Genomic DNA, 19,226 nt, shown 5'->3' with positions numbered 1-19,226 from the left:
CTTTCGCCGTTTTGCAACACTTGAGCATCGACCGCTAATTGGCATTGTGCCACACTACCGCTTCCCCATCCGATTTTGTTTAAGTTTTCGCATTTATTTGTTTTTACGTGGAATGTCAACTTATTGGAAGCCCCAGAAGACACAGAGTGAAAGATGCGCATCTGCATGGCGTCGGACTTCTTCTACCCGAGCATCGGCGGAGTGGAGGAGCACGTCTACAACCTCTCGCAAAAGTTGCTCAGTCTGGGTCACAAGGTGACTATTGCCAATTGGGAGGGAGCCCCCATAAAGATAACGATTATTTAAACTTACTAACTATCCATATTTAGATCGTGGTGCTGACACATGCCTACGGGGATTGCAGTGGCGTTCGCTATGTAACCGGTGGCCTGAAGGTCTACTATCTGCCCATCAAGGTGTGCTACAACCAGTGCATCCTGCCCACTGCCGTCTGCAATGTGCCCATGTTGCGGGCGGTGCTCCTCCGGGAGCGCGTGGAAGTGGTCCATGGTCACTCCGCCTTCAGTGCTCTGGCCCACGAGGCCCTGATGGTGGGCTCCCTGCTGGGACTGAAGGTTGTACTAATCTGTAGTACTCAAGAATCGCTTATGAGCCTACTTTTCCTTCTCCTGCAGACTGTCTTCACTGATCATAGCCTCTTTGGCTTCGCTGACCTCTCGGCCGCTCTTACCAACAATCTCCTGGAGGTCAACTTGGGCATGGTCAATCACGCCATCTGTGTGTCCCACATAGGCAAGGAGAACACTGTTTTACGCGCTCGAGTGGCCAAGCATCGAGTTTCCGTCATCCCAAATGCTGTGGACACCGCCTTGTTCACCCCTGATCCCCAACAGCGGCCCAGCAATGATGCAAGTAAGGACTACGAGCCTTTATTAGTCTTCATCATCTAATAATCTCAATTTTCCAGTCAACATTGTAGTGGCTTCGCGTCTTGTCTACCGCAAAGGCATTGATTTGCTGGCGGGAATCATTCCGCGCTTCAAAAACACTCCAAATGTGAACTTTATCATTGTGGGCGATGGACCCAAGCGGGATCTGCTGGAAGAGATTCGCGAGAAGACAAATATGCAGGACAGGGTGGAGATGGTGGGCGCCGTGGAGCATGCCAAGGTGCGCGATGTCCTGGTGCGTGGCCACATCTTCGTGAATACCTCACTGACTGAGGCCTATTGCATGGCCATTGTTGAGGCTGCTTCCTGTGGCCTGCAGGTGGTGTCCACCAGTGTGGGTGGAATCCCAGAAGTGCTGCCAAAGAGTCTAATATTGCTGGTGGAACCGGAAATAGATGCCATATATGCTGCCATATTGGTAGCCATCGAGCGCCATAAAAAGAGTTCCTTTAAGGTTAGCCCTCCCGCTGCCAATGGTAATTTACAGTCGGAGGCTAATGGAAAGGGAAAGCGGCGACGTCGCAAGAAAGCAGATGTATCTACCTCCCCTCCACAACTGCCATCATCCTGCGCTCCTCCTGCGGATCAGAGTAGCCACACGGAGCCAGTAATGTGTCCCTACAAATGCAATGAGCTGGTGGAAACGCTTTACAACTGGGAGGACGTGGCCCATCGCACAGTGAAGGTGTACGATCGGGTTCTGCAGGAGCGTTCCTTCACCACCAGCGAGCTGGTGTTTGCGGTGTGGCAGCACGGATCCTGGTTCCTTGTCTTCTTCGTAGTGGCTCACTTCATGATGCGCCTGCTGGAGCTTTGGCGGCCCAGACGGCGCGTCGAGCTGGCCCGGGACTTGATACGTTCGCCCAGCTAGCGAAGATTAAACGGATTCCATTCTTCCATCAACTAACCAACTTGTTGTCCATAGTCGTAGTCCGAATCACTGTCTTCTATTATAGTTAACAATAATCCAAAGGCACGTGATCTTACGTAGAGCCACGATAAAGAGCGTGGTGAAAACTGACTACTTCCTACAGACTACAGACTCAGATCCTGTATTTAAATGGTAAAAATTTAGAAAACCTAGTCCTTGAGATGCCCTGGAAAAGTTTCCGTTGCCTCTGCTCTGCCTGATTGCCCTTACTTCTGTAATGGAATGAAAAAAAGTCACAAACCTTTTCTCGTAGACAATGTACGATATATATTTTACGTACGACTTAATTAGATAATACATATGCTCAATAGAGATAGTAGTTAAATTATTAATAATTATGTAAGAGGTGATACAAATTTTTTTTAAAGAAAATCCTATATATTATTGTTTTAAAAAATTATAAACTGCTCACCAGAACTGACCTGATCATGCCAGATTTTATAAAGTTCACACTATTCCATATATGCTTTTATTGTCAAACTTAGATTAAGAAAAAATTAAGCAAATTTACTTTATTTATTCCTAAAAATAAATATGGGTAGAAATCAATAAAATAAATAACCAAATAATGTCTAAATAGATGTATTCTTAGAAATGAAACTTAAATTAAAAGCTAGCAAAACATATTTAATTTATATTCTAATAATATATATTCAAATTAATAAGGAAAAGTCAGTTTAACTTAGGGAATTTCGAATTTTTGAAAATCTTTCCTTCAAAACGTACGTTAAATATACCAATGAGCTTTGGAAGAATATACTGCAATTAATTTAATACCAAAACTTCTAGAAATATACGGTCCTCTTAAGGTCATACTGCGATGCAGCCCTGGCTTATTTGGGAAAAAAAATTAAGAGGGAGCAGCAGCGGAGACGGGCGATAAATTAATTAGCCACTGCTACCACATAACCCAGGGTGCGGAAACCTGAACCCAGCTCCATAGCACACCCACCACCATTGCTAGCATCCCAGTTGCCACCTAGGTCAAGGTGAGCGGCGACGAGGGAGGACCAACTGAAAGTCAGACATTGACTGCGGATTTGGCATTCCAATTCCATATTTTAGATTCGGTCACCACCTCAGGGCAACATCGATGGCGGAACTGGTGAGGGACTGGCTGGCGGACTACCAGCGGACAAAGGGCCAGCCTGCCGAGGCGGAAGCGTTCGTTGTGGAGCACGAAACGGATCCCGAGATTGCTGAGGCCATCTTCACCATCTTTAACGAGCGGCAGCGCAACGAGGCGCTTGTCCACGACATCTGCCAGCAGCTACTGGCCTTCTACCGCTCGCCGGAGCTGACGCTCCACAAGTTCCCGCTGCAGTTCATCCCGGTGCTGGTGTACACATACCTGCACTCGGTGGCCGGCGGCGATAAGAAGGCCGCTCGCGGCGTGGAGACGCTGCTTATCTGCATTTACAATGGCGAGGTGTCCACCGATGACGGCGGCCAGCGCGTGGTGGCCTTTCGCATGCCCATCCTGGCCCAGACGTCCGTCTACCATGAGGTGAAGAACCTGCCCATGACGGATCTGCGACGCTGGGAGGAGAACTGTAACCGGGAGGTCAAGTGGGGACCGCATCAGCGCATTGAGTCGATCCATGCCCAGAACCGTATGCGCATCCTGACGGCGCTGCTGTTTTGCTACAACCAGCAGGTCAGCCAGACGCAGAAGTCGTCGCTGCTCCACTTGTGCCGGGTCACGTCGCAGCTGGTGAATCAGGGATTCACCACGAAGTCGGGCCACGGTCATCGCATGAGTTATGGGTAAAGTGAAAATAGATAATAGCTTATTTCTATAATTAATATAATTCCCTTCTAGATCTGATCCTGCAACCGGAGCCACTTTTCCAAAGCCCTCCTCACCACGCATTCCACTGTCCGCCGCCTTCCTGATCGAATTGGTGCACGCCATCTACTTCGCCATGTTCAATGGCTATGGCACGATAGCTATCCAAACCCTGGACGACATCCACAACCGGGCCACCTACGAAATGTACTCGGAACTGATCCTGGTGACCAGTGCGGTGCGCAATTCGCTGCACGCCAATCCTTCCGGTCAGCCCAACGACGGACCCATGGGCCTTAGTGTGGCCTTGACGCCATCCACCACCACGGTGACCACTTCGGTGTCCAAGTCCATGATCACGAACGCCTCCTTCCGTACGAAAAAACTGCCCGATGATATACCCATCCAGGTGCAGGACCTCACCATGCCGCAAGCGCCGCAGCAGCTGGCCAGCGTTACTGAGGAGACGGAGCCGGGCTCCAAGGAATCGCCCTCCACCAAGGAGAGTTCTGGGACGCGCACCTCGATCATGCGACCGAGCATGGAGGGCATCAAGGCGCAGGCGCACAAGGCGCTCATCGCGGGCTTTAAGAAGTCTAAGGACAAGGAGAAAGAGAAGGACAAGGAGCCGCCGAAGCCACCGCAGCGCAAGTTCGACAAGCATACGCAGCGCAACTCGCTGCTTCAGCTGCAGACGGAACCCAGCTCGAATCCCAGTCCGGAACAGCCACCCACCGGCGAAGTGCTGCCGCTGCAGACGCTCTCGCTGATCAACGAGAATGGGAGCAACAGCTTCAGCGTGGACAGCGATCTCAACGACGGCGTGCTGGGCTCCAACGCGAACGCTAACACATCCCTGCCTCCGCTGAGCAGCACCACCAACTCGGTGACCAGCAGCGACCTGCTCACCAAGAGCTTCGACTCCAGCATCGAACTGGCGCCGCTGGGACACAGCAGCAGCAACGGCGGCAAGCTGGCCGAGCACAGCTTGGCGGAATAGTGCAATCGATCGTCTCGTTCCAAAGGCGATTAGCCAAATCCAAGTATCAAGTATATATATTTACAACCATAACTGGGGTGAGTGGGTTTCGTATGAACAAAAAATGAATAAGAGATTGTAAGGGCAGTCAAATAATCCAAGGATAATTCTAAAACAATTCTTTTACAGTCTTGATAGAGTAATAACCGTGTATACCAATTAATTTTATTAATATTTCCAATTTCCTAAATATTAAACAATGTTTCTGGTTAGATGCAATTATATCCCTTGCATTTTGGTCGGACCTTATATCGTAAATACTCGGAACTATCCAAAGATTACCTGACTGCACGAAAATATCTTCATGACCCAAAATCCACACACCCAACTATATATATTCGCCACCTACCGCTGTGTATTAGCCGAACAAAACCGTGGCGCGACAGGAGATTTGAATTTATGGATTAAGGATCGTTTGAGTTTGGGTTTTCTTAGTTGTTCGTATGTATTATCGTATTCCAAATCCAATTGTTGGTTTAGATTAAGTGTTGCTAGGACGTCACAAGAATTATATACAAAATGTATACACACGGAGCCCCCGGTAGAGATCGTTTGCTAAAGCTTCAGCCAGAGGGAGATTATGTTCCATTTTCGGGGAACAGAACGTACACATCCCGGTGCATTTCACTCGTTTTAGGTAAGCAGCATGACGCTCACACATTCGATATCTACTCGACATTCAGCCAGAGTTGGGTCCAGGCAATTTCAATTGAACTCTACAGGAAACCTTTTAGTTCTGTCACTTATTAGCATATATACATGTGTAAACTAATATATACATACAAATATTTATTGAACGTTGACTTGAACCATGTTATTGATTTAAAATAAATACAACAACTAAATACGTAACAATGGTCCTTAGTTTGTGTTGGTCATAGGTTCTTCTTTCTAAACTTTCCCTGCAGGAAAATGCGCGGCACATCAACGCCTTCCTTGAGATTGAGCGTTCGTCGGTGGACATAGGCATTGCTGATTACCTCAAAGCCATTCTCCTGGAAGAGCTGGGACACCTCTTCCTCTGAGAAAAAGTAGCTGCGGGTGCCATCCTGTCGCACATAGAGGTTCTCGGCAATCTTGTTGCCCGGCTTGAAGCGCAACTGTGCCATGTCGTACAGGCCGTAATCCCTAAACAGCACCAGTCCTCCTGGTTTGAGTAGCTTCCACAGGTTCTGCACCACCTCCTTGAACTTTTGTGGATGTATGGCGGAGAGAACAAAGATGAGGGTGCAGACATCCAGACTGCTGGCTGGGATGTGCTCATGCACTTGTTGCGTCGTGATATCGCATTGAAAGGCGGTTATCTGGCTGGGATCGTACAGAGGATTGGAGCGCACAAAGTCCACGGCTCGGGGTGAGAAGTCACAGGCGTAGAAGTAGAATCTACCATTGGTGAAACATTCCTCCTCGCTGGTTTGTTCCTCTAGGAGCGGGAACACCAGGTTGCCCACTCCGCATCCCACTTCAAAGAGAGTGCGTTTGTCGCCTGACTGCTCCTGGTCCAGCAGCTCCTGGAACTCCCGCGTCGTCCAGTGTCGATCCTTGAAGAAGCGAGTCTCATTCCTCTTGTAGAAGATATCCCAGTTCCTCTGGGCATCTATTTCCAGCTTGTTGGCCTTGAATTCGGGAACAAAACCACGTTTGTTTTGCTCCTCCAACTTTTGCTTCTCCGCTTCTGTGAGCTCCTTGGCTTGGGTGGTTATAACATCTGGTTCTAGTGGTTCCTAGAAAATATTTATTGTTAATAGTTTTTAATATTTATTTTTAATTTAAGTTTTAAAATTACCATGTTTGTTTATCCCAATGTGGTATTTGATTGTTATGGGTTGATTCTCCCACGCGTTTTTGAGATATCTTGGATTTTTGGAAGAGCAACTGTCAGTAAAAAAAATTCGTCTACCTCTGAGTATTGGGTATTATTTAAACACACACATTATTTATAGTGGGTTTTACGAAAGAAATGTATTATTTTTATTTGAAATGTTTTAACTCCCAATAGGATTTTAGCTAAATAGTTGTATGTGCAGTACGGTCATACTAGCGACCATTGGCATAGGCAAAAACTTTTTTAAAGGGGTCATCTTTAAATTGTTTTAATATGTGAAAAAGGTCAACAAACCTCCTTATCTTTTTTAATGTTATTATGTATAAGTTCTAAATTTTAATATTTCTAATTTTGAAGTCCCTTATATTATTTTTTTTTTTTCATTTGTTCTACCCCATTTTCGATAGCCACAATCGATTACACAATCGAGTTTGCTGTTATCAAATTTAAAATAAATAAAACGGTCGTTAGTGACTGAAAAAAATTCGTTTATTGCCTTGAGATTCTTAAATGTAGTTATAAAGCGAACATTTTAAGTACAGCCATTAGAAAACAACAAATAACAAAAGTGAAATGAAAAGCAACGACGGCGAGATTGCCGGTTGCTTTGGTCTTTGGTCGCAGGAGGGATTGGGAATCCCCCAGAAAATATACCCGGTCATCGTGGCAACTTCAGTTATCTGCCCATGATGGTGGGCTCATCGGCCATGGCCACCTCGTCGTTGGGCGCCTTGGCGCCCTTCTTCTTGCCCGAGTACCAGAGGAACATAACACCGCACAGAATGTTGTCCACGAAGGTGAACCAGGCCAAGTAGACGCCGTAGCCATAGCTAAAAAGGAGGAAGGTAGCCATAGTAAAACCATTAACTTCCTGTTCCTAACTCACGTTAGTTCCGCCCCATCAGGATAGGCGTAGAAGAGATGCTCCTTGGTGTAGTCAATCGAGGAGAAGAGCACCTGGAGCACCACCAGAGCCGTGGAGGCGGCCACCAGGTGGATGCCACCTGCCAGGCGCTTGAACATGTAGCGGGGATTCATGAACGTGTAGAACGAGAAGACGGCGCCCAGGCTCATCACGAACAGAGTTATGCAGGCAAAGGACGCCTGCGTCCGGATGTAATCTGAAAGGGAATACCAAGCGACTGCCAATTAGGAGCCGTCGCCTCCAAAGCTCTTGAGGTGCTACCTACCCAATAGTTCATCATCGAAGCCGGGCTCAGTGCGCAGGGCATTGGAGTTGGGGAACATGTCGATGTACTTGCAGCGCTCTATGGAAAGGATTAGTTGTGAAATCAAAGGATCTTTCCTGGACCCACTCACTCACGGTTCGGTATATAGGTGTAGTAGGCGGGCTGGCCCCTTTTGGGCGGCAATGGAGGCACCAGGATCAGGATCACCCGCTCGTCGTTCAGAACATAGGCAGGGATGTTGATATCCCGAATGTAGGTGCCCAGCAGTCGGACCACCAGTGGGAAATCCGTCCAGTTGCTAAAGATGGCCAGTTGGGCCACCTCGGGGATCACATAGTACGACCAGGTGTTGTTGTACTTAACCCGCTGCAGTGCCGATCCAAATGTTTTCCTGTCTATAATCCCTTGAACATCCAGTGGATTGATGGGTATGGGCTTTATTGCTGTGGCATTGAACTGCCGTTGATTCTCCTCGGTGTTCATCACCAGGGCGCGAAAGGCATTGCGGAGCGTCTGGAACTCCTCGTCCTCCCCTCGCACCCAGTGGGCAAACATGTGGCGACGCGCCGATTCCGTGAAGTTGTCCGCCGGCAACAGCTCCTCCTGGGCGAACTGCTTGATGAAGTCCATGTGCGAGAGATTGCGCTTCGCCTCGTTGATGTTCGTCTGCGAGGTGTACGACATGGAGCTGAAGTTGCGCACCACCGGGGCATTGCCAATGGCATTCGGCACTATGGTGTTCCGGCAGTGGCGCCACAATCCCGAGTGCGAGGACATGAAGAAGCGCCGCGACTCCGGGATGAAAATGCCTTCGAAGAAGGAAGACAAGTTAGAATTTAAATTTAATTTGATAAATAATTATATTTTCATAATAATAAAATCATAATTAATTATATCATAGAGCTTAAACAAGTTTTTACACTAAGGAAATGTATTTTTAAGGTTCTACTGTCAACAGATTTTATGGTATACAAAGTATAGGAAAATATTCGTTTTAGGATCTACGTATTGGCTCTAATGTTTATCACTCATACGTACTGTTGCCATTGAAAAAAAAATTATTTTAACTAGGTGTAGCCTATTACAACCCAATAATATGTTTATTGAACTTCCTACTTGTACTTTGGGAACTTTGAGATTCTTTCTAAAAGGCTAAATCTGAAAAAATAGTGTTTTTATCTATAGAATTAACTACTTTATGGTTACGGAAATGTTAACTGTTTTATAAAAAGAAGAAGTGCTATAAAAATTATAGTAAAAATGACAAAAATATCAGTATCCATATATTTATTCGCTTTTAAAAAATAGCTAGATCTTAAAACATAAAGATTATTATTAAAAGGTCTGAAACTATACATTTTAACTGAAATAAAATGTACAGATTATTCTGCTCTACATTTAATAATTTAAAAAGCTTTGTTTTGGGCTCGTGCCAAATATTGTTTGTATTATAATTTGTTAGTAACAATTTTAAGTACCTATTTGTATTCATTACCTCATAAACCAAGTGATTATTCTTCTTAATTCATATTTGGATGGTAAATAATGTTTTAACTTAAATCTTCGGAGGAAACTGCGTTCGAATTCTTACCCTTTCCGCCTGATATGATGATCCAGTGATCGGTGGAGATGGCCACTATCCAGATCAGCAGGGACACCACCATGAGCAGGCTGCAGCCGAGCAGCACTCGCCGCTGGAACATGTAGGCCTCCATCAGCGGACGGCGAGCCTCATCCCGACCGATGGTCGATGTGGACACGTCGCGCTTCATTCTGGCGCAGGTTCCGGTTCCGGATCACGCTCCCCTCCTAGGGCTCTCTGGACGTTGGCAAGGGGCAATCCACACGCACATGGAACAACGCACGTTCCTGGGGGAGGGGAAGGTTACGTGGAAGTTAACCCATTTATAATCTCTCCCCAGACAATGAAGTCATGCGGACATTTTGCACACATGTGGGACATTGTTGGGCGCCGTTTTCCTCATTCGGCAGGTGTTTCACTGGGCCTAAGCCCCCCATACCATCCCAACCGATCCCAGAGCTCTCTAGTTTAAACAATATTTTATTTTTATACTAGGCAAACAGTGGCAGGCAGTACAACAGCGTTGGGGTTTCAAAAACTAGCGATAAAAGATATTTTAAGGGAAAAGAAACACAAACAAAAACTGAAAATACAGGGGATATTTCAGGAAGCAACAAGTAATTAAATGAAACGTTTTTAAATAGATTTATTATCGCTATTGGTTGGGATCTAAAAATTCTAAGTATTTTATTACGGTGCTAAGGAAATTTGGACTCAAATATTTATTTACTTGTATTATGTCATTTCAAATTTTTATTGTATCCACTTATTTTTCTAATATGAATTTTAAATATTTGAAAATTAAGGGATTTCTGACCACATTCAAAATACAACAATAGGGAAAATTGTGAAAAGAAAGTAGAAGTAAACCTTTTTATACATTATATATATTGATTTTACGAAAATGCTAAGCAAAATTTGTTTTCAAAACCCAAACTATTTTCTTGCCCCGAACTGTTTGCTTGCCACACGCAAATCCACAAGAACGTGCCCATTAATTATGTTGTTTTGGAGAATCCGCTTTATTTTATTAATGTATTTACCTACATGTTGCCACGACGACTAGAAATCCCCATTCGAAAACGGTTTTTCTTCTTTGGTTTGTGACAGAAATTAAGCAAATTAGTGGACACATTCAGGCGAAAAAAAATAAATGACAAAAATGCGAATTCCTTTTCGAAATTATTTCGGCTCTTTGCGGAAAATTTGCGAGAATTAGGTGGGATGGATAGGTGGGTGGGTGGAGTGGAGTGGCTGGTGGGGGGGATTGGGTGGAGGAGGGGGTGCGTGCACAAGTGCCATATACATAGTTAGTACTGCCTGCCATGTGGATGCCGTTCAAATATTCGCTTTTCCCTCTCTTTGTTGCCCGACAACAATAATTGGGCTACCAAAAATGTCAACTTATATACATATTTCTTTTATTTTGGGGAAAACCCAAAAAGAAAACAAGGAGAAATACCCCATGTTATTTTTATACGGCGCCAGATTCTTCTGCTCTCCACTTCCGCGATCTATTCCGGGAATAGATCTTTAAGTTGCAGCTGCATTTGCCTCATCGGGAGTTGGGGGAGTTGCAGCACTTGCGTCATGAAGTGCGTCATTAAGCGGGAAGAACAAGTTCTATCTATCCTATGTGCCACTTTCCTTTGAATACGTTTTTTTTCGAATTTTTCTTTTAGTTTTTTACTCTCCTTTTTTTTTAGCCACGCCACGCACAAATTGCAGCAAACAGTTTGCCTTATTTTTAGATAATTTTAAGATCTTCAAACGTGTGCTGGCAGTTTGTTCTGACTGACAAAATGGTTGGATGCGAAACAGCATCATTAATTCACAACTCATTGTCTCATTTTTGGGCGCGAATATATTGACACTTTTGACAGGCAGAAATTTTATATTTCTTTCGAAAAAAAACGCACAGCAAAATAAATCGCGAAACGTTCGCCTCTGCCTATTTATTTATTTGTTTTGTATCTCAGCCTTTGTTTTACTTGCTGTCGGCCATTGTATTTTTGGTATGTGCCGTATTATTCAGACGTCGCAACACCGACGAATTCCGCCCCGGCGTAAAAGAAGCGAATTTTGAGAAATGTGTATTTAATTAATGCCCCGCATAAATAATGCCAATGCCAGCGGATTTGGATCAGCCTCCTCCGCCACGTCGCCATGCCCACCTTATACACCTCATAAACTGTCAGACAGTGTTAACATCTTGTCAGGTATCCTGATTTATCGTTATATAAGAGCGATCCACTCGGTGTTTACCATTAAAGCTGCAGCAATGCAACGGAGATCTCTGGCCTGGCCCCAAGCTGAATGCTTATGAATGATGTGTGTTGAGTTTTACGAGCTGCCCGGCACGTCTAAAATAAAATTTCCTTACTCTACCAGCGATAACAGTCGAAATAAATGGCTAAACTGCCCGTGAAGTGAACAAAAATTTGAAATAAAAGAGCGCGATCTTCGGTTTTATGGGTTCTTTTGATCGAAACGTATGGGTAACGGATCGCGGCGGCACGGTTCCGTCTGCCGCTGGCCAGGGCAGAGCACAGACTGACTGGCTACTACTAGCCACCAGTGGTTGTCGCTCGCCTGCCTTTTCCTTCGCTTTTCTTTTTGGGGAGCGCGGCGAGCTACAACAAAGGCAGCCATTGTGTTAGCCAGCATAAACATAAAATCGTTCTACATACGCCGCTGGGAGCGGGATGGGTTGGTATGCGAGGAGCTGCCACCTGCAGCAAGCCGCCCAAGGAATTACTCGGGCAGACGTCATCGTTGCTTAATTGCGCCATAAACATGAACTCTACTCTGCCGATGATTCCGATGCTGCTGCCGCTGATGCTTCGGCAGTGTGCGCACAAATTTAGATTTTAGATGAATTTAGGCATCTCTTTTTTAATGGTACACAGAGCATGGTACATGGGCAGCTATTTTTATATCTTCGCTAGCCACGCCAGCCGACCGCCACACATTCGCCCCTCTATGCCATTAAACGTTGACATCGCGTTTATGAATGCCGTTGGCTATCTGTTGGCATACCATTAGCGCATCGTAAAGGGGGCAACGACTGGGCGGCGGAGGATGACGTGGTGTGAACAACATCTAACCACTTGTTGGCCAGCCAGTGGTCGTGCCTAGTTTGCCAAGTCCGTTTGGGTAGATGAGTGTGTGTGTGTGCTGTACATTGGTTAGATGAGTTATTGCTGCCTGTCCGAGATGCGAAGCGCTCCCATGTCCAGGTTCAGTTCGGTGAGGATGTCGTTGGGCGCCGAGCCCTGCATGGTGAGGCCAGCGATCACCTGCTGCGCCTCCGGGCAGTTGACGCAAGCGTTCCGGATGGCCAGAATGCTCCACTCCTTCATCACTAAGGGATAAATATTAATATAATAATATTGAAACATGTAAGCTATGTTTTCTTACAAGGATTGCGGGCATCCATCGTGGTGCACTCAAGCAGAGTGGGCAATAGTTGTGTGTCCAGGCAGTAGCCCTTGTTGGCCTTGTTGTCGTACAGAAGATTGGCCGAGCAGCGCACAAGTAGCGTCTTTAGTTCGTAGGAGACCTTCTTTTCGTAATCCGCATCAATGCCCGAAGTTAGAGCCACCTCCTCCAGCTTCGTCATGGGCTTATCCAGTCCTCCTCCATCCGGTTCCTTGCCGGCAGAAACCAGGCACCTCAGCAGGCTGCTAACGTTGATAAACAGCGATTGATCCGCGTAGTAGACATTGGCATACTTCTCAGAACCACTGGCGCTGGCAATGATGCGTAGCAAGCTGTGAACTTCTCGGGGATGGAGCTCATGTTTAAGCTTGAGAGTTTCGCGCAGGAGACAATCAGATTTGAGGCGGAACTCCTTGGCGAAGTGCTGTAGGAGAAACAGAGTAACTTCGCCATTGGGGCTATTTTCCCTCAGATAGTGGGCCACGTAGTCGAGGAAGGCAATGCGATCTTCGGTCTCCAGCTTCTGGTAACAAGCCACACAGGCACGGCCATTCTGGACGATGAAGTGCTCCAGGAAAAAGTGCAGATACTCGAAGTTGTAGGTGCATTGGGCTTCGTTTAGAGCCCGCCATAGGCTCAGGCAAGTCCGGAGCGCCACCAGGTCACTGATGAGAGAACGACCATTGAGATATATGTTGTACATGATCATGAGAAGCACATTGTTCGAACTGCCCAGCGGAACAGCCGAGGCTTGTTCGCAAATTTTCACGCCATTCCGATTCCAGGTAAGTGCCTGGGTAGTCTCATTGTTAACCACACTGTTGGCTAGCACCTGGAGGGATAGATTGTGTACAACACGATGCTCTGTACGCATCAGTGGATTAAAAGCCACGGCATCTAGGAAGCCGGCAAACTCCACACTCCTGGCCAAAATCTCTTGATGTGCACTGCCTTTGGTGAGCAAAAGTCGCAGGGTTTTGAGTAAGCCTGTGATTTCCTCCTCATTATCAGCCACATTCAGAGTCACGAGCTTATTTATAAGCTCGTCGGTTTCGTTTTCCTAAAGAAAATTTGTTATTTTAATAATTTATCACGAAAAACAATAATATTTACCACATGCTCCATTTTCGATAGACCCACAGCTGTTTGCCGCCCAGCGTTATCGATAATCCAATGCAGCGTTAACCAACACTGGTGCAATTAGGTCAGCATCGAGTGTGGTCACACTGCACTCCACAAAAAAGAAATAACAAAAGAAAAGGGAGAAAAGCCATTTCTTTTTGGGGAAAATTTAAAAAGTCATGTAGCAAACAAAAGCTGCAGCGTAAACGAACCAAACAAAGCGATGTCACTGCGTGCGCTCCGGAAAAGAGAAACAGGCAGTAGCTACGGCAGTAATAACAATAACCACCTGGCACCTTTAAGAACCCCACAAGCAACGCTCTTCAAGAAGGCCAGCACAGCAACGACGTCACCGAAGAAATCGCTGCTCCAAAGTGGGAACTCTAGCCGCGGATTGGAAAACCGGAAGTTGTTCCAACAGCGCAAGCTACTCGGCCGCCAGTGCCACTCGAATCCTGACCTGCGACAAGTGGCCAAGCACCAAAACAACAGCCTGTTGCGCAGCAAATCGGAGGGGGATGTCAGCGTAGTCCTGGCCAGCAATTCAGGTGCTCCATTGACAGTGGCCAACGCCAAATCGGAGGTGTGTCTCCAGAGGATCAGCTCCCACAGCTACGAACAGCCTAGGATCAGTCCAACAAACAGAAATAGCGAAATGCTTGGCGGTGCCCGCTCCCATCGCGACTTGACGCAGTCCTCCTATGGCCACCAGGCAGGCGGCCATCCTGTGGACCTGGAACCCAGCAATAGGGCGCCTCGCCGCATGAGCGAGTGCAGTCTGGGCTACAGTCAATCTAGCTCTCGCCACACGGGCGGCTCCAACTCTATGTTCGCCAGCCAGATGACGCTCTCCTCGGGATCGGTGGTTCCACCCGTGGATCCGAATGCCGTGCTTAGGGTGCCCATTATTGGCTACGAAGTGATGGAAGAGCGGGCGCGCTTCACCGTGTACAAGCTGCGCGTCGAGAATCCGGAGACCAACGACTGTTGGCTCGTCATGCGACGCTACACCGACTTTGTGCGTCTCAATGGCAAACTGAAGCAGACTTTCCCCAACCTCACGCTTATGCTGCCGCGGAAAAAGCTCTTTGGCGACAACTTTAATGCCGTCTTCCTGGACAATCGGGTGCAGGGCCTCCAGATCTTCGTGAACTCAGTGATGGCCAAGGAGGAGCTGCGCAAGTGCAAGCTGGTGCGAGAGTTCTTCTGCCTAGACGAGCCGCCCTCGTACTCCGAATCCATGGAGGAGTGTCGGGTAGGAAGGGTTTTACCTTATAATTATGATGGTAACCTAAGATTCATTTTTCTGTTAGGCCATTTTCGAGGCCCAGGAGGAGACGATCGTCCATCTGAAGCTGCAGATACAAAACAAAAACGATCTCATACTCAGTTTGCAGCAAAAGCTGCGCGACGAGATGAACGAGAAGGAGCAGCTCAGGGAGGCTATGAAGTGGGTTTAACATATCTATAAGGTCTTACTTGATTTATTAAAATCAATCTTTTTCTTTAGAAACCTGGACCTCAATTGCTCGCACTGCTCTTCGGCCAATGACAGTCTGGGCCTTAAGTAGACCTCCGCTGATGTGGTTGAAACCAAAATCCAGTTGGATGTGCGAGTGTGTACAACATTATGCTGAGCATAACCCTGCGCACTCGCACCGCTCATGGAATCTATATCCAATCCAATAATCCAAACCAAGTGCATATCGAGGGGCTCGCCCCGTCAGTGCTTTAGTATTCATATCTAGATCTAGATGCTAGCAAGTGCTGCCCAAGCTGGTACTGAATGGAATACAATAGTAGATATTTTTGATATTCGTTTACGGGCAACCTACAATTAAGAATGAATTAATTAGATTAAGTGTATACGATATGTTATGCAAGCTCACATACAAATAAATCTAAGGCACAATTTATTACTCAATGAAATGGCCATTGAATATAAGATGGTGAATGAAAAAGCTTAAAAGGTAATAAATGTATAAAATTAAAATGAAAGTGATACAATCTCTTAGAGACTGGTCATGGCAGGCGGTCGGGCATAGGCTTTTGGAATGAATCCATATTTGCGCGTTTTCGGAGCATAAGCCCAAAGCCAGCCATCGACAGTCTGATTACTGAGATCGGCGTAAATCCAATCTCCTCGCCGTACGGAAAGATAAAGATCGTCTGGAGCCTGCGCCTTGTAATCGTACAGCATCACCAGCTCTGTGCCATGGTAGCGCAGATCATCCGTTCCCAAACCCAATTGCGGCGGCTGCTGTTGCTGGGTCTGCTGCCCTTGTTGACCCTGCTGAAGAATGGTCTCCATGGCATTTAGAGTGGCTTTCTGCTGCTGCAAAACTCGCACGCTGTCTGCCGGATAAATGAAGCTAGCCGGCACGAATCCTTCTTGGCCATCGCTGCGCATGATCCAAAACCAGTCGGGATCCTCGCGATTCAGCACGGTAACAAACTCGCCTCGTTCCACAGACAAATCATTCTCATCCCGGGCTATAAAGGTGTACAAAACGATGCAGCGTCCGGAGGGTTCTTTAACAAAAGGAGTACACTCTGGCTCTAATAGCAGGATGTTCTCCATGCTGTTTGCAGATCCTGGATTCAAGGTCTCATCGCAGAGCACGTCCAGTTTGTTGTCTGCACCTAGGAGCGGTATGCTCTCATCGATCGGCTGCTCTGGACACTGTTCCCTTGGCAGTTTCTTTTTGACCGCCAAATCTGCTAGTTGTGTGTTGCAGGGAGCACAGTAGGAGAAGGGTATGAAGCCCTCCTGCCGCGAGTCCTGGCCAATCACATACACCCAATCGTTTTCCCTGTACAGGATATTGACCAGCTGGCCACGCTTCACCTCCAGTTCATCATCCACGCAGGGGGTAAAGTCGTGCAGTACAACCATCTTGGAATCGGGACTGTAAGGAAGGGTTTTTTTAATATGATTTGGGTTTTGAATATTTTAGATTAACATACCTTAAACCATGCTCCTTTTCTATGCCCACTCTCACCAGGGTTTCAATGCTGGAGGAACCAGTTATGCGGCCCATGCCCAATCCTCCCACAACTGGCAAATCCCTTTCTATGCTGGCATTAGTAGCTAAAAACGAGAAGCAAAATAAAAATATTAACATTTTGAAAACCTTATATTAGTATCAACCAATTAGGCTTACTATCAGTTTAATTTTATTTGGCATTAAATAATTATCTACTTAATATTGTAATAAAAAAACCAATTAAAAATTTATTTGGTTAAACACCGCTAGTTTTTTTTTCAGTGCGCCAAGCAACAAGTTCGTGATTGAAGTCTTTCGTTTTCCGTGCTGCTTCTTCCGCTTTTCACTGACTTACCTTTCTTCTTGTCGCGCCGCATGCGCACGGGACAAAGAAAAGCCATAGCTTCTCCCCTTTCTTAAGTTACACCCCCGGAACCGAAAAACCCTGCCAAATTATGGCTGATTGTTTAATTTCTTTATTGTTTGTGTTCGATCGCAGTGCTCTTCTTCTTCTTTATGATCTCTTCTGCTAGAGATGGAACAAAAGCGATTGGCCAATCTCGATAGGATTGTCCGGTAATCGATTTTCGAATGGGGCGGGAAATTTTGAAAACAAGTTGTGGGTTTTGTGTCTACGTGTTGGCCCTGCTCTTTCAAGCATGCAAATATGTTGGAAAGCGTAAACTGCTCTTGAGTCTGGCCTTCGAGTGGGTGCACTGCACCCGGCATGCCATTCACCTTGTGTTTTTGTGGATTGGCCATAAACCATTGATTAAGCACTAAAAAAATATTGATTAGCCCGGGAGATTTGATTTCCTATTATTGAGAGCGACGTGAGGAACCCTTGGAGACTGGTCGTCGCTGGGAGGTCCTTTTGGTAGTTCTACCAACATCGGCAAAGTTCTCGTTTTCAGCTTGATCTGTGTAATACCTATAAATCCTGCGCGCCGGTAGGAAATAATCCAAGGAATGTGTTACTTTTACAGCTTTGTAGGTGCAAACCAATGATACGATGAGCATTAAAAAGTAGCACACATCGTGTCGCATAAACATGACGAGTTGGGGGTAGCTTTCCAGAAGATTCATGGCCATTCGCGTGTTGAGAGCCGTATCCCGCACCATAAGCATCAGGTTGTGGAACTGTTGCCATACGAGCACCACGAGGATCTGGGTGCCCATGTAGAAGACCACCAGTTCCAATAGAAGTCGCCAAAGTTCCTGCAACGGTGGCCAGTTCGTCACTCGAAGATGATGCAGGAGAAACACCGTCGACAGGACGAACAGGGCCGCCGGAAGATCCGGAACATGCTGCATGGGCAGGGCATTACATCCGGCCATATAGAGACCCACGCATCCAATGCTCCCAGCCGCCAGCTCCGAGATCTCGAACATTCCCTGCACAATCACCATCCCAGATGCGGTCAGTATATTTGGGTATATCTTTGTCTCTACGGACGACGACGATAAATTTGAAATTGCTATAGGGCTTGTAGATTGATTTTCGAATTGGTTGTGGATTGAGTTTCACTTAACCAGGTTGTTAAGACTATACAAATTCAAGGTGTACTTTGTTTCGAAACAGCATCTGCTTAACAAAATATTTTATATTGAATCCTATAAAGTTTGAATAAGAAATATTAGATTTTGGTATATTGATTCTATCTTAAACATTTTTTTTCATATACTACACTTTTATGTAAGTTAATAAAATTTATATAAGCTCAAGATACTTTTCAATGTTAGTAATCTTAAAGTTATAGTTTAATATCTACTTTACTTTGGTTATGTTGATTTTTAAAGTTTTGAGTGTACTTTATCCCCTTCTCTTACAAAGGCTTAACCATTTACAGCTCGCGTCACTTGCGTTCTTTAACAGCATTGAAAAAAGTGGGGGCATTGCACTGTTTTGGTGCCAAGGATACAACTTTCGCATGCAATTTTCGATTATAATTCAGCGAGAGAAGAACTGATGGAATGAAATGGTAGGGGTAGTGTAGATGAAAGGGTGGCAAAGAGACTCAGGAAGAGAGGGATGGGTTCAAAGAGAGAAAGTGTGCAAACTGACCTACACTTCGGTGTATCCCACATGCCCCTAACTAAATTGCGCATTAAGCATCTCGAACATTATATCCCTCTAACAGCAGCAGGTGCCACACCCCCAGAACGTCCCATCCAACTTGACTTTTGACTACTACGCAGTTGATTTCACATCCGCATCAGATACCCACCCAAAAAAAAAAAAACCCATCCCCATGTCCTATCCCAAGTTTTACCGAAGAGAGCTGTCTGCCTTATGAGTTAATCGATAGAGAGGATTCTGCGCACTCCTCCAATCCTCGGATGTCATTCACAAAAAAGGGGCGGTCGGTGGGCGGGGCAGGATGGGTGGGCGAATAGAGTGGGTGTACG

General features: G+C 46.1%; 8 protein-coding genes across 11 annotated transcripts; 3 read left to right on the top strand and 5 right to left on the bottom strand.

The window, feature by feature from the left end:
* The first annotated feature begins 28 nt into the window (after window positions 1-28).
* Window positions 29-2,341, top strand: LOC119551875 (phosphatidylinositol N-acetylglucosaminyltransferase subunit A). Its single transcript, XM_037861469.1, has 4 exons — window positions 29-255; window positions 330-575; window positions 636-873; window positions 929-2,341. Exons 1-4 carry the CDS (start codon window positions 154-156, stop codon window positions 1,780-1,782), a joined length of 1,440 nt encoding a protein of 479 aa, XP_037717397.1. The 5' UTR covers window positions 29-153; the 3' UTR covers window positions 1,783-2,341.
* A 330-nt stretch (window positions 2,342-2,671) lies between these two features.
* On the top strand, window positions 2,672-4,894 carry LOC119550686 (hyccin). 2 transcript variants are annotated; one of them, XM_037859549.1, is made up of 3 exons: window positions 2,672-2,831; window positions 2,908-3,609; window positions 3,665-4,894. In XM_037859549.1, exons 2-3 carry the CDS (start codon window positions 2,936-2,938, stop codon window positions 4,629-4,631), a joined length of 1,641 nt encoding a protein of 546 aa, XP_037715477.1. In that variant the 5' UTR covers window positions 2,672-2,831; window positions 2,908-2,935; the 3' UTR covers window positions 4,632-4,894. The 2 variants fall into 2 exon arrangements, with proteins under 2 accessions (XP_037715477.1, XP_037715479.1); XM_037859551.1 differs by having other exon boundaries at window positions 2,673-3,609.
* Window positions 4,895-5,404: 510 nt separating this feature from the next.
* Window positions 5,405-6,683, bottom strand: LOC119550687 (tRNA N(3)-methylcytidine methyltransferase METTL6). Its single transcript, XM_037859552.1, has 2 exons — window positions 6,457-6,683; window positions 5,405-6,394 (listed from the first exon to the last, which is right to left on the bottom strand). The coding sequence occupies exons 1-2, from the start codon at window positions 6,457-6,459 to the stop codon at window positions 5,546-5,548; spliced, it is 852 nt and encodes a 283-aa protein (XP_037715480.1). The 5' UTR covers window positions 6,460-6,683; the 3' UTR covers window positions 5,405-5,545.
* A 279-nt stretch (window positions 6,684-6,962) lies between these two features.
* Window positions 6,963-11,833, bottom strand: LOC119549395. Of its 3 annotated transcripts, none has more exons than XM_037857447.1 (6): window positions 11,533-11,833; window positions 9,277-9,554; window positions 7,820-8,494; window positions 7,686-7,763; window positions 7,382-7,637; window positions 6,963-7,325 (listed from the first exon to the last, which is right to left on the bottom strand). In XM_037857447.1, the coding sequence occupies exons 2-6, from the start codon at window positions 9,455-9,457 to the stop codon at window positions 7,172-7,174; spliced, it is 1,344 nt and encodes a 447-aa protein (XP_037713375.1). In that variant the 5' UTR covers window positions 9,458-9,554; window positions 11,533-11,833; the 3' UTR covers window positions 6,963-7,171. The 3 variants fall into 3 exon arrangements, with proteins under 3 accessions (XP_037713375.1, XP_037713378.1, XP_037713377.1); XM_037857450.1 differs by having other exon boundaries at window positions 7,382-7,616; window positions 11,533-11,831; XM_037857449.1 differs by lacking the exon at window positions 11,533-11,833 and adding an exon at window positions 11,442-11,460.
* Window positions 11,834-12,146: 313 nt separating this feature from the next.
* On the bottom strand, window positions 12,147-13,866 carry LOC119549396 (ataxin-10). The gene is made up of 3 exons (XM_037857451.1): window positions 13,822-13,866; window positions 12,688-13,768; window positions 12,147-12,631 (listed from the first exon to the last, which is right to left on the bottom strand). The coding sequence occupies exons 1-3, from the start codon at window positions 13,831-13,833 to the stop codon at window positions 12,465-12,467; spliced, it is 1,260 nt and encodes a 419-aa protein (XP_037713379.1). The 5' UTR covers window positions 13,834-13,866; the 3' UTR covers window positions 12,147-12,464.
* A 34-nt stretch (window positions 13,867-13,900) lies between these two features.
* Window positions 13,901-15,482, top strand: LOC119549397. The gene is made up of 3 exons (XM_037857452.1): window positions 13,901-15,085; window positions 15,144-15,280; window positions 15,341-15,482. The coding sequence occupies exons 1-3, from the start codon at window positions 14,054-14,056 to the stop codon at window positions 15,399-15,401; spliced, it is 1,230 nt and encodes a 409-aa protein (XP_037713380.1). The 5' UTR covers window positions 13,901-14,053; the 3' UTR covers window positions 15,402-15,482.
* Window positions 15,483-15,816: 334 nt separating this feature from the next.
* Window positions 15,817-17,314, bottom strand: LOC119549398 (SH3 domain-containing protein Dlish). Its single transcript, XM_037857453.1, has 3 exons — window positions 17,173-17,314; window positions 16,798-16,921; window positions 15,817-16,739 (listed from the first exon to the last, which is right to left on the bottom strand). Exons 1-3 carry the CDS (start codon window positions 17,216-17,218, stop codon window positions 15,842-15,844), a joined length of 1,068 nt encoding a protein of 355 aa, XP_037713381.1. The 5' UTR covers window positions 17,219-17,314; the 3' UTR covers window positions 15,817-15,841.
* On the bottom strand, window positions 17,278-18,381 carry LOC119549399. Its single transcript, XM_037857454.1, has one exon. It carries the CDS (start codon window positions 18,225-18,227, stop codon window positions 17,637-17,639), a length of 591 nt encoding a protein of 196 aa, XP_037713382.1. The 5' UTR covers window positions 18,228-18,381; the 3' UTR covers window positions 17,278-17,636.
* Between the last annotated feature and the right edge of the window lie 845 nt (window positions 18,382-19,226).

Source organism: Drosophila subpulchrella, chromosome 2R (assembly GCF_014743375.2).
Source record: "Drosophila subpulchrella strain 33 F10 #4 breed RU33 chromosome 2R, RU_Dsub_v1.1 Primary Assembly, whole genome shotgun sequence".
NCBI lineage: Eukaryota > Metazoa > Arthropoda > Insecta > Diptera > Drosophilidae > Drosophila > Drosophila subpulchrella.
Note: the sequence above shows the minus strand (reverse complement) of the source record. Positions and strands in the feature narration are given on the sequence as shown.

What these genes read in the sequence shown, in the direction of transcription:
- LOC119551875 (XM_037861469.1), top strand. Translation starts at nt 154, where the DNA reads ATGCGCATCTGCATGGCGTCGGACTTCTTCTACCCGAGCATCGGCGGA. An exon ending in GCTCCCTGCTGGGACTGAAG is followed by an intron (nt 576 to 635) that starts GTTGTACTAATC and finishes CTTCTCCTGCAG; the next exon opens with ACTGTCTTCACTGATCATAG. An exon ending in GCGGCCCAGCAATGATGCAA is followed by an intron (nt 874 to 928) that starts GTAAGGACTACG and finishes TCAATTTTCCAG; the next exon opens with TCAACATTGTAGTGGCTTCG.
- LOC119550686 (XM_037859549.1), top strand. Translation starts at nt 2,936, where the DNA reads ATGGCGGAACTGGTGAGGGACTGGCTGGCGGACTACCAGCGGACAAAG. An exon ending in GGTCATCGCATGAGTTATGG is followed by an intron (nt 3,610 to 3,664) that starts GTAAAGTGAAAA and finishes ATTCCCTTCTAG; the next exon opens with ATCTGATCCTGCAACCGGAG.
- LOC119549395 (XM_037857447.1), bottom strand. Translation starts at nt 9,457, where the DNA reads ATGAAGCGCGACGTGTCCACATCGACCATCGGTCGGGATGAGGCTCGC. An exon ending in CTACACCTATATACCGAACC is followed by an intron (nt 7,764 to 7,819) that starts GTGAGTGAGTGG and finishes TCCTTTCCATAG; the next exon opens with AGCGCTGCAAGTACATCGAC. An exon ending in CCTGATGGGGCGGAACTAAC is followed by an intron (nt 7,326 to 7,381) that starts GTGAGTTAGGAA and finishes CCTCCTTTTTAG; the next exon opens with CTATGGCTACGGCGTCTACT.
- LOC119549396 (XM_037857451.1), bottom strand. An exon ending in GATGGATGCCCGCAATCCTT is followed by an intron (nt 12,632 to 12,687) that starts GTAAGAAAACAT and finishes TTTATCCCTTAG; the next exon opens with TGATGAAGGAGTGGAGCATT.
- LOC119549397 (XM_037857452.1), top strand. Translation starts at nt 14,054, where the DNA reads ATGTCACTGCGTGCGCTCCGGAAAAGAGAAACAGGCAGTAGCTACGGC. An exon ending in AATCCATGGAGGAGTGTCGG is followed by an intron (nt 15,086 to 15,143) that starts GTAGGAAGGGTT and finishes TTTTTCTGTTAG; the next exon opens with GCCATTTTCGAGGCCCAGGA. An exon ending in CAGCTCAGGGAGGCTATGAA is followed by an intron (nt 15,281 to 15,340) that starts GTGGGTTTAACA and finishes CTTTTTCTTTAG; the next exon opens with AAACCTGGACCTCAATTGCT.
- LOC119549398 (XM_037857453.1), bottom strand. Translation starts at nt 17,218, where the DNA reads ATGGCTTTTCTTTGTCCCGTGCGCATGCGGCGCGACAAGAAGAAAG. An exon ending in GCGGCGCGACAAGAAGAAAG is followed by an intron (nt 16,922 to 17,172) that starts GTAAGTCAGTGA and finishes TCTCGTTTTTAG; the next exon opens with CTACTAATGCCAGCATAGAA. An exon ending in GAAAAGGAGCATGGTTTAAG is followed by an intron (nt 16,740 to 16,797) that starts GTATGTTAATCT and finishes CCTTCCTTACAG; the next exon opens with TCCCGATTCCAAGATGGTTG.
- LOC119549399 (XM_037857454.1), bottom strand. Translation starts at nt 18,227, where the DNA reads ATGGTGATTGTGCAGGGAATGTTCGAGATCTCGGAGCTGGCGGCTGGG.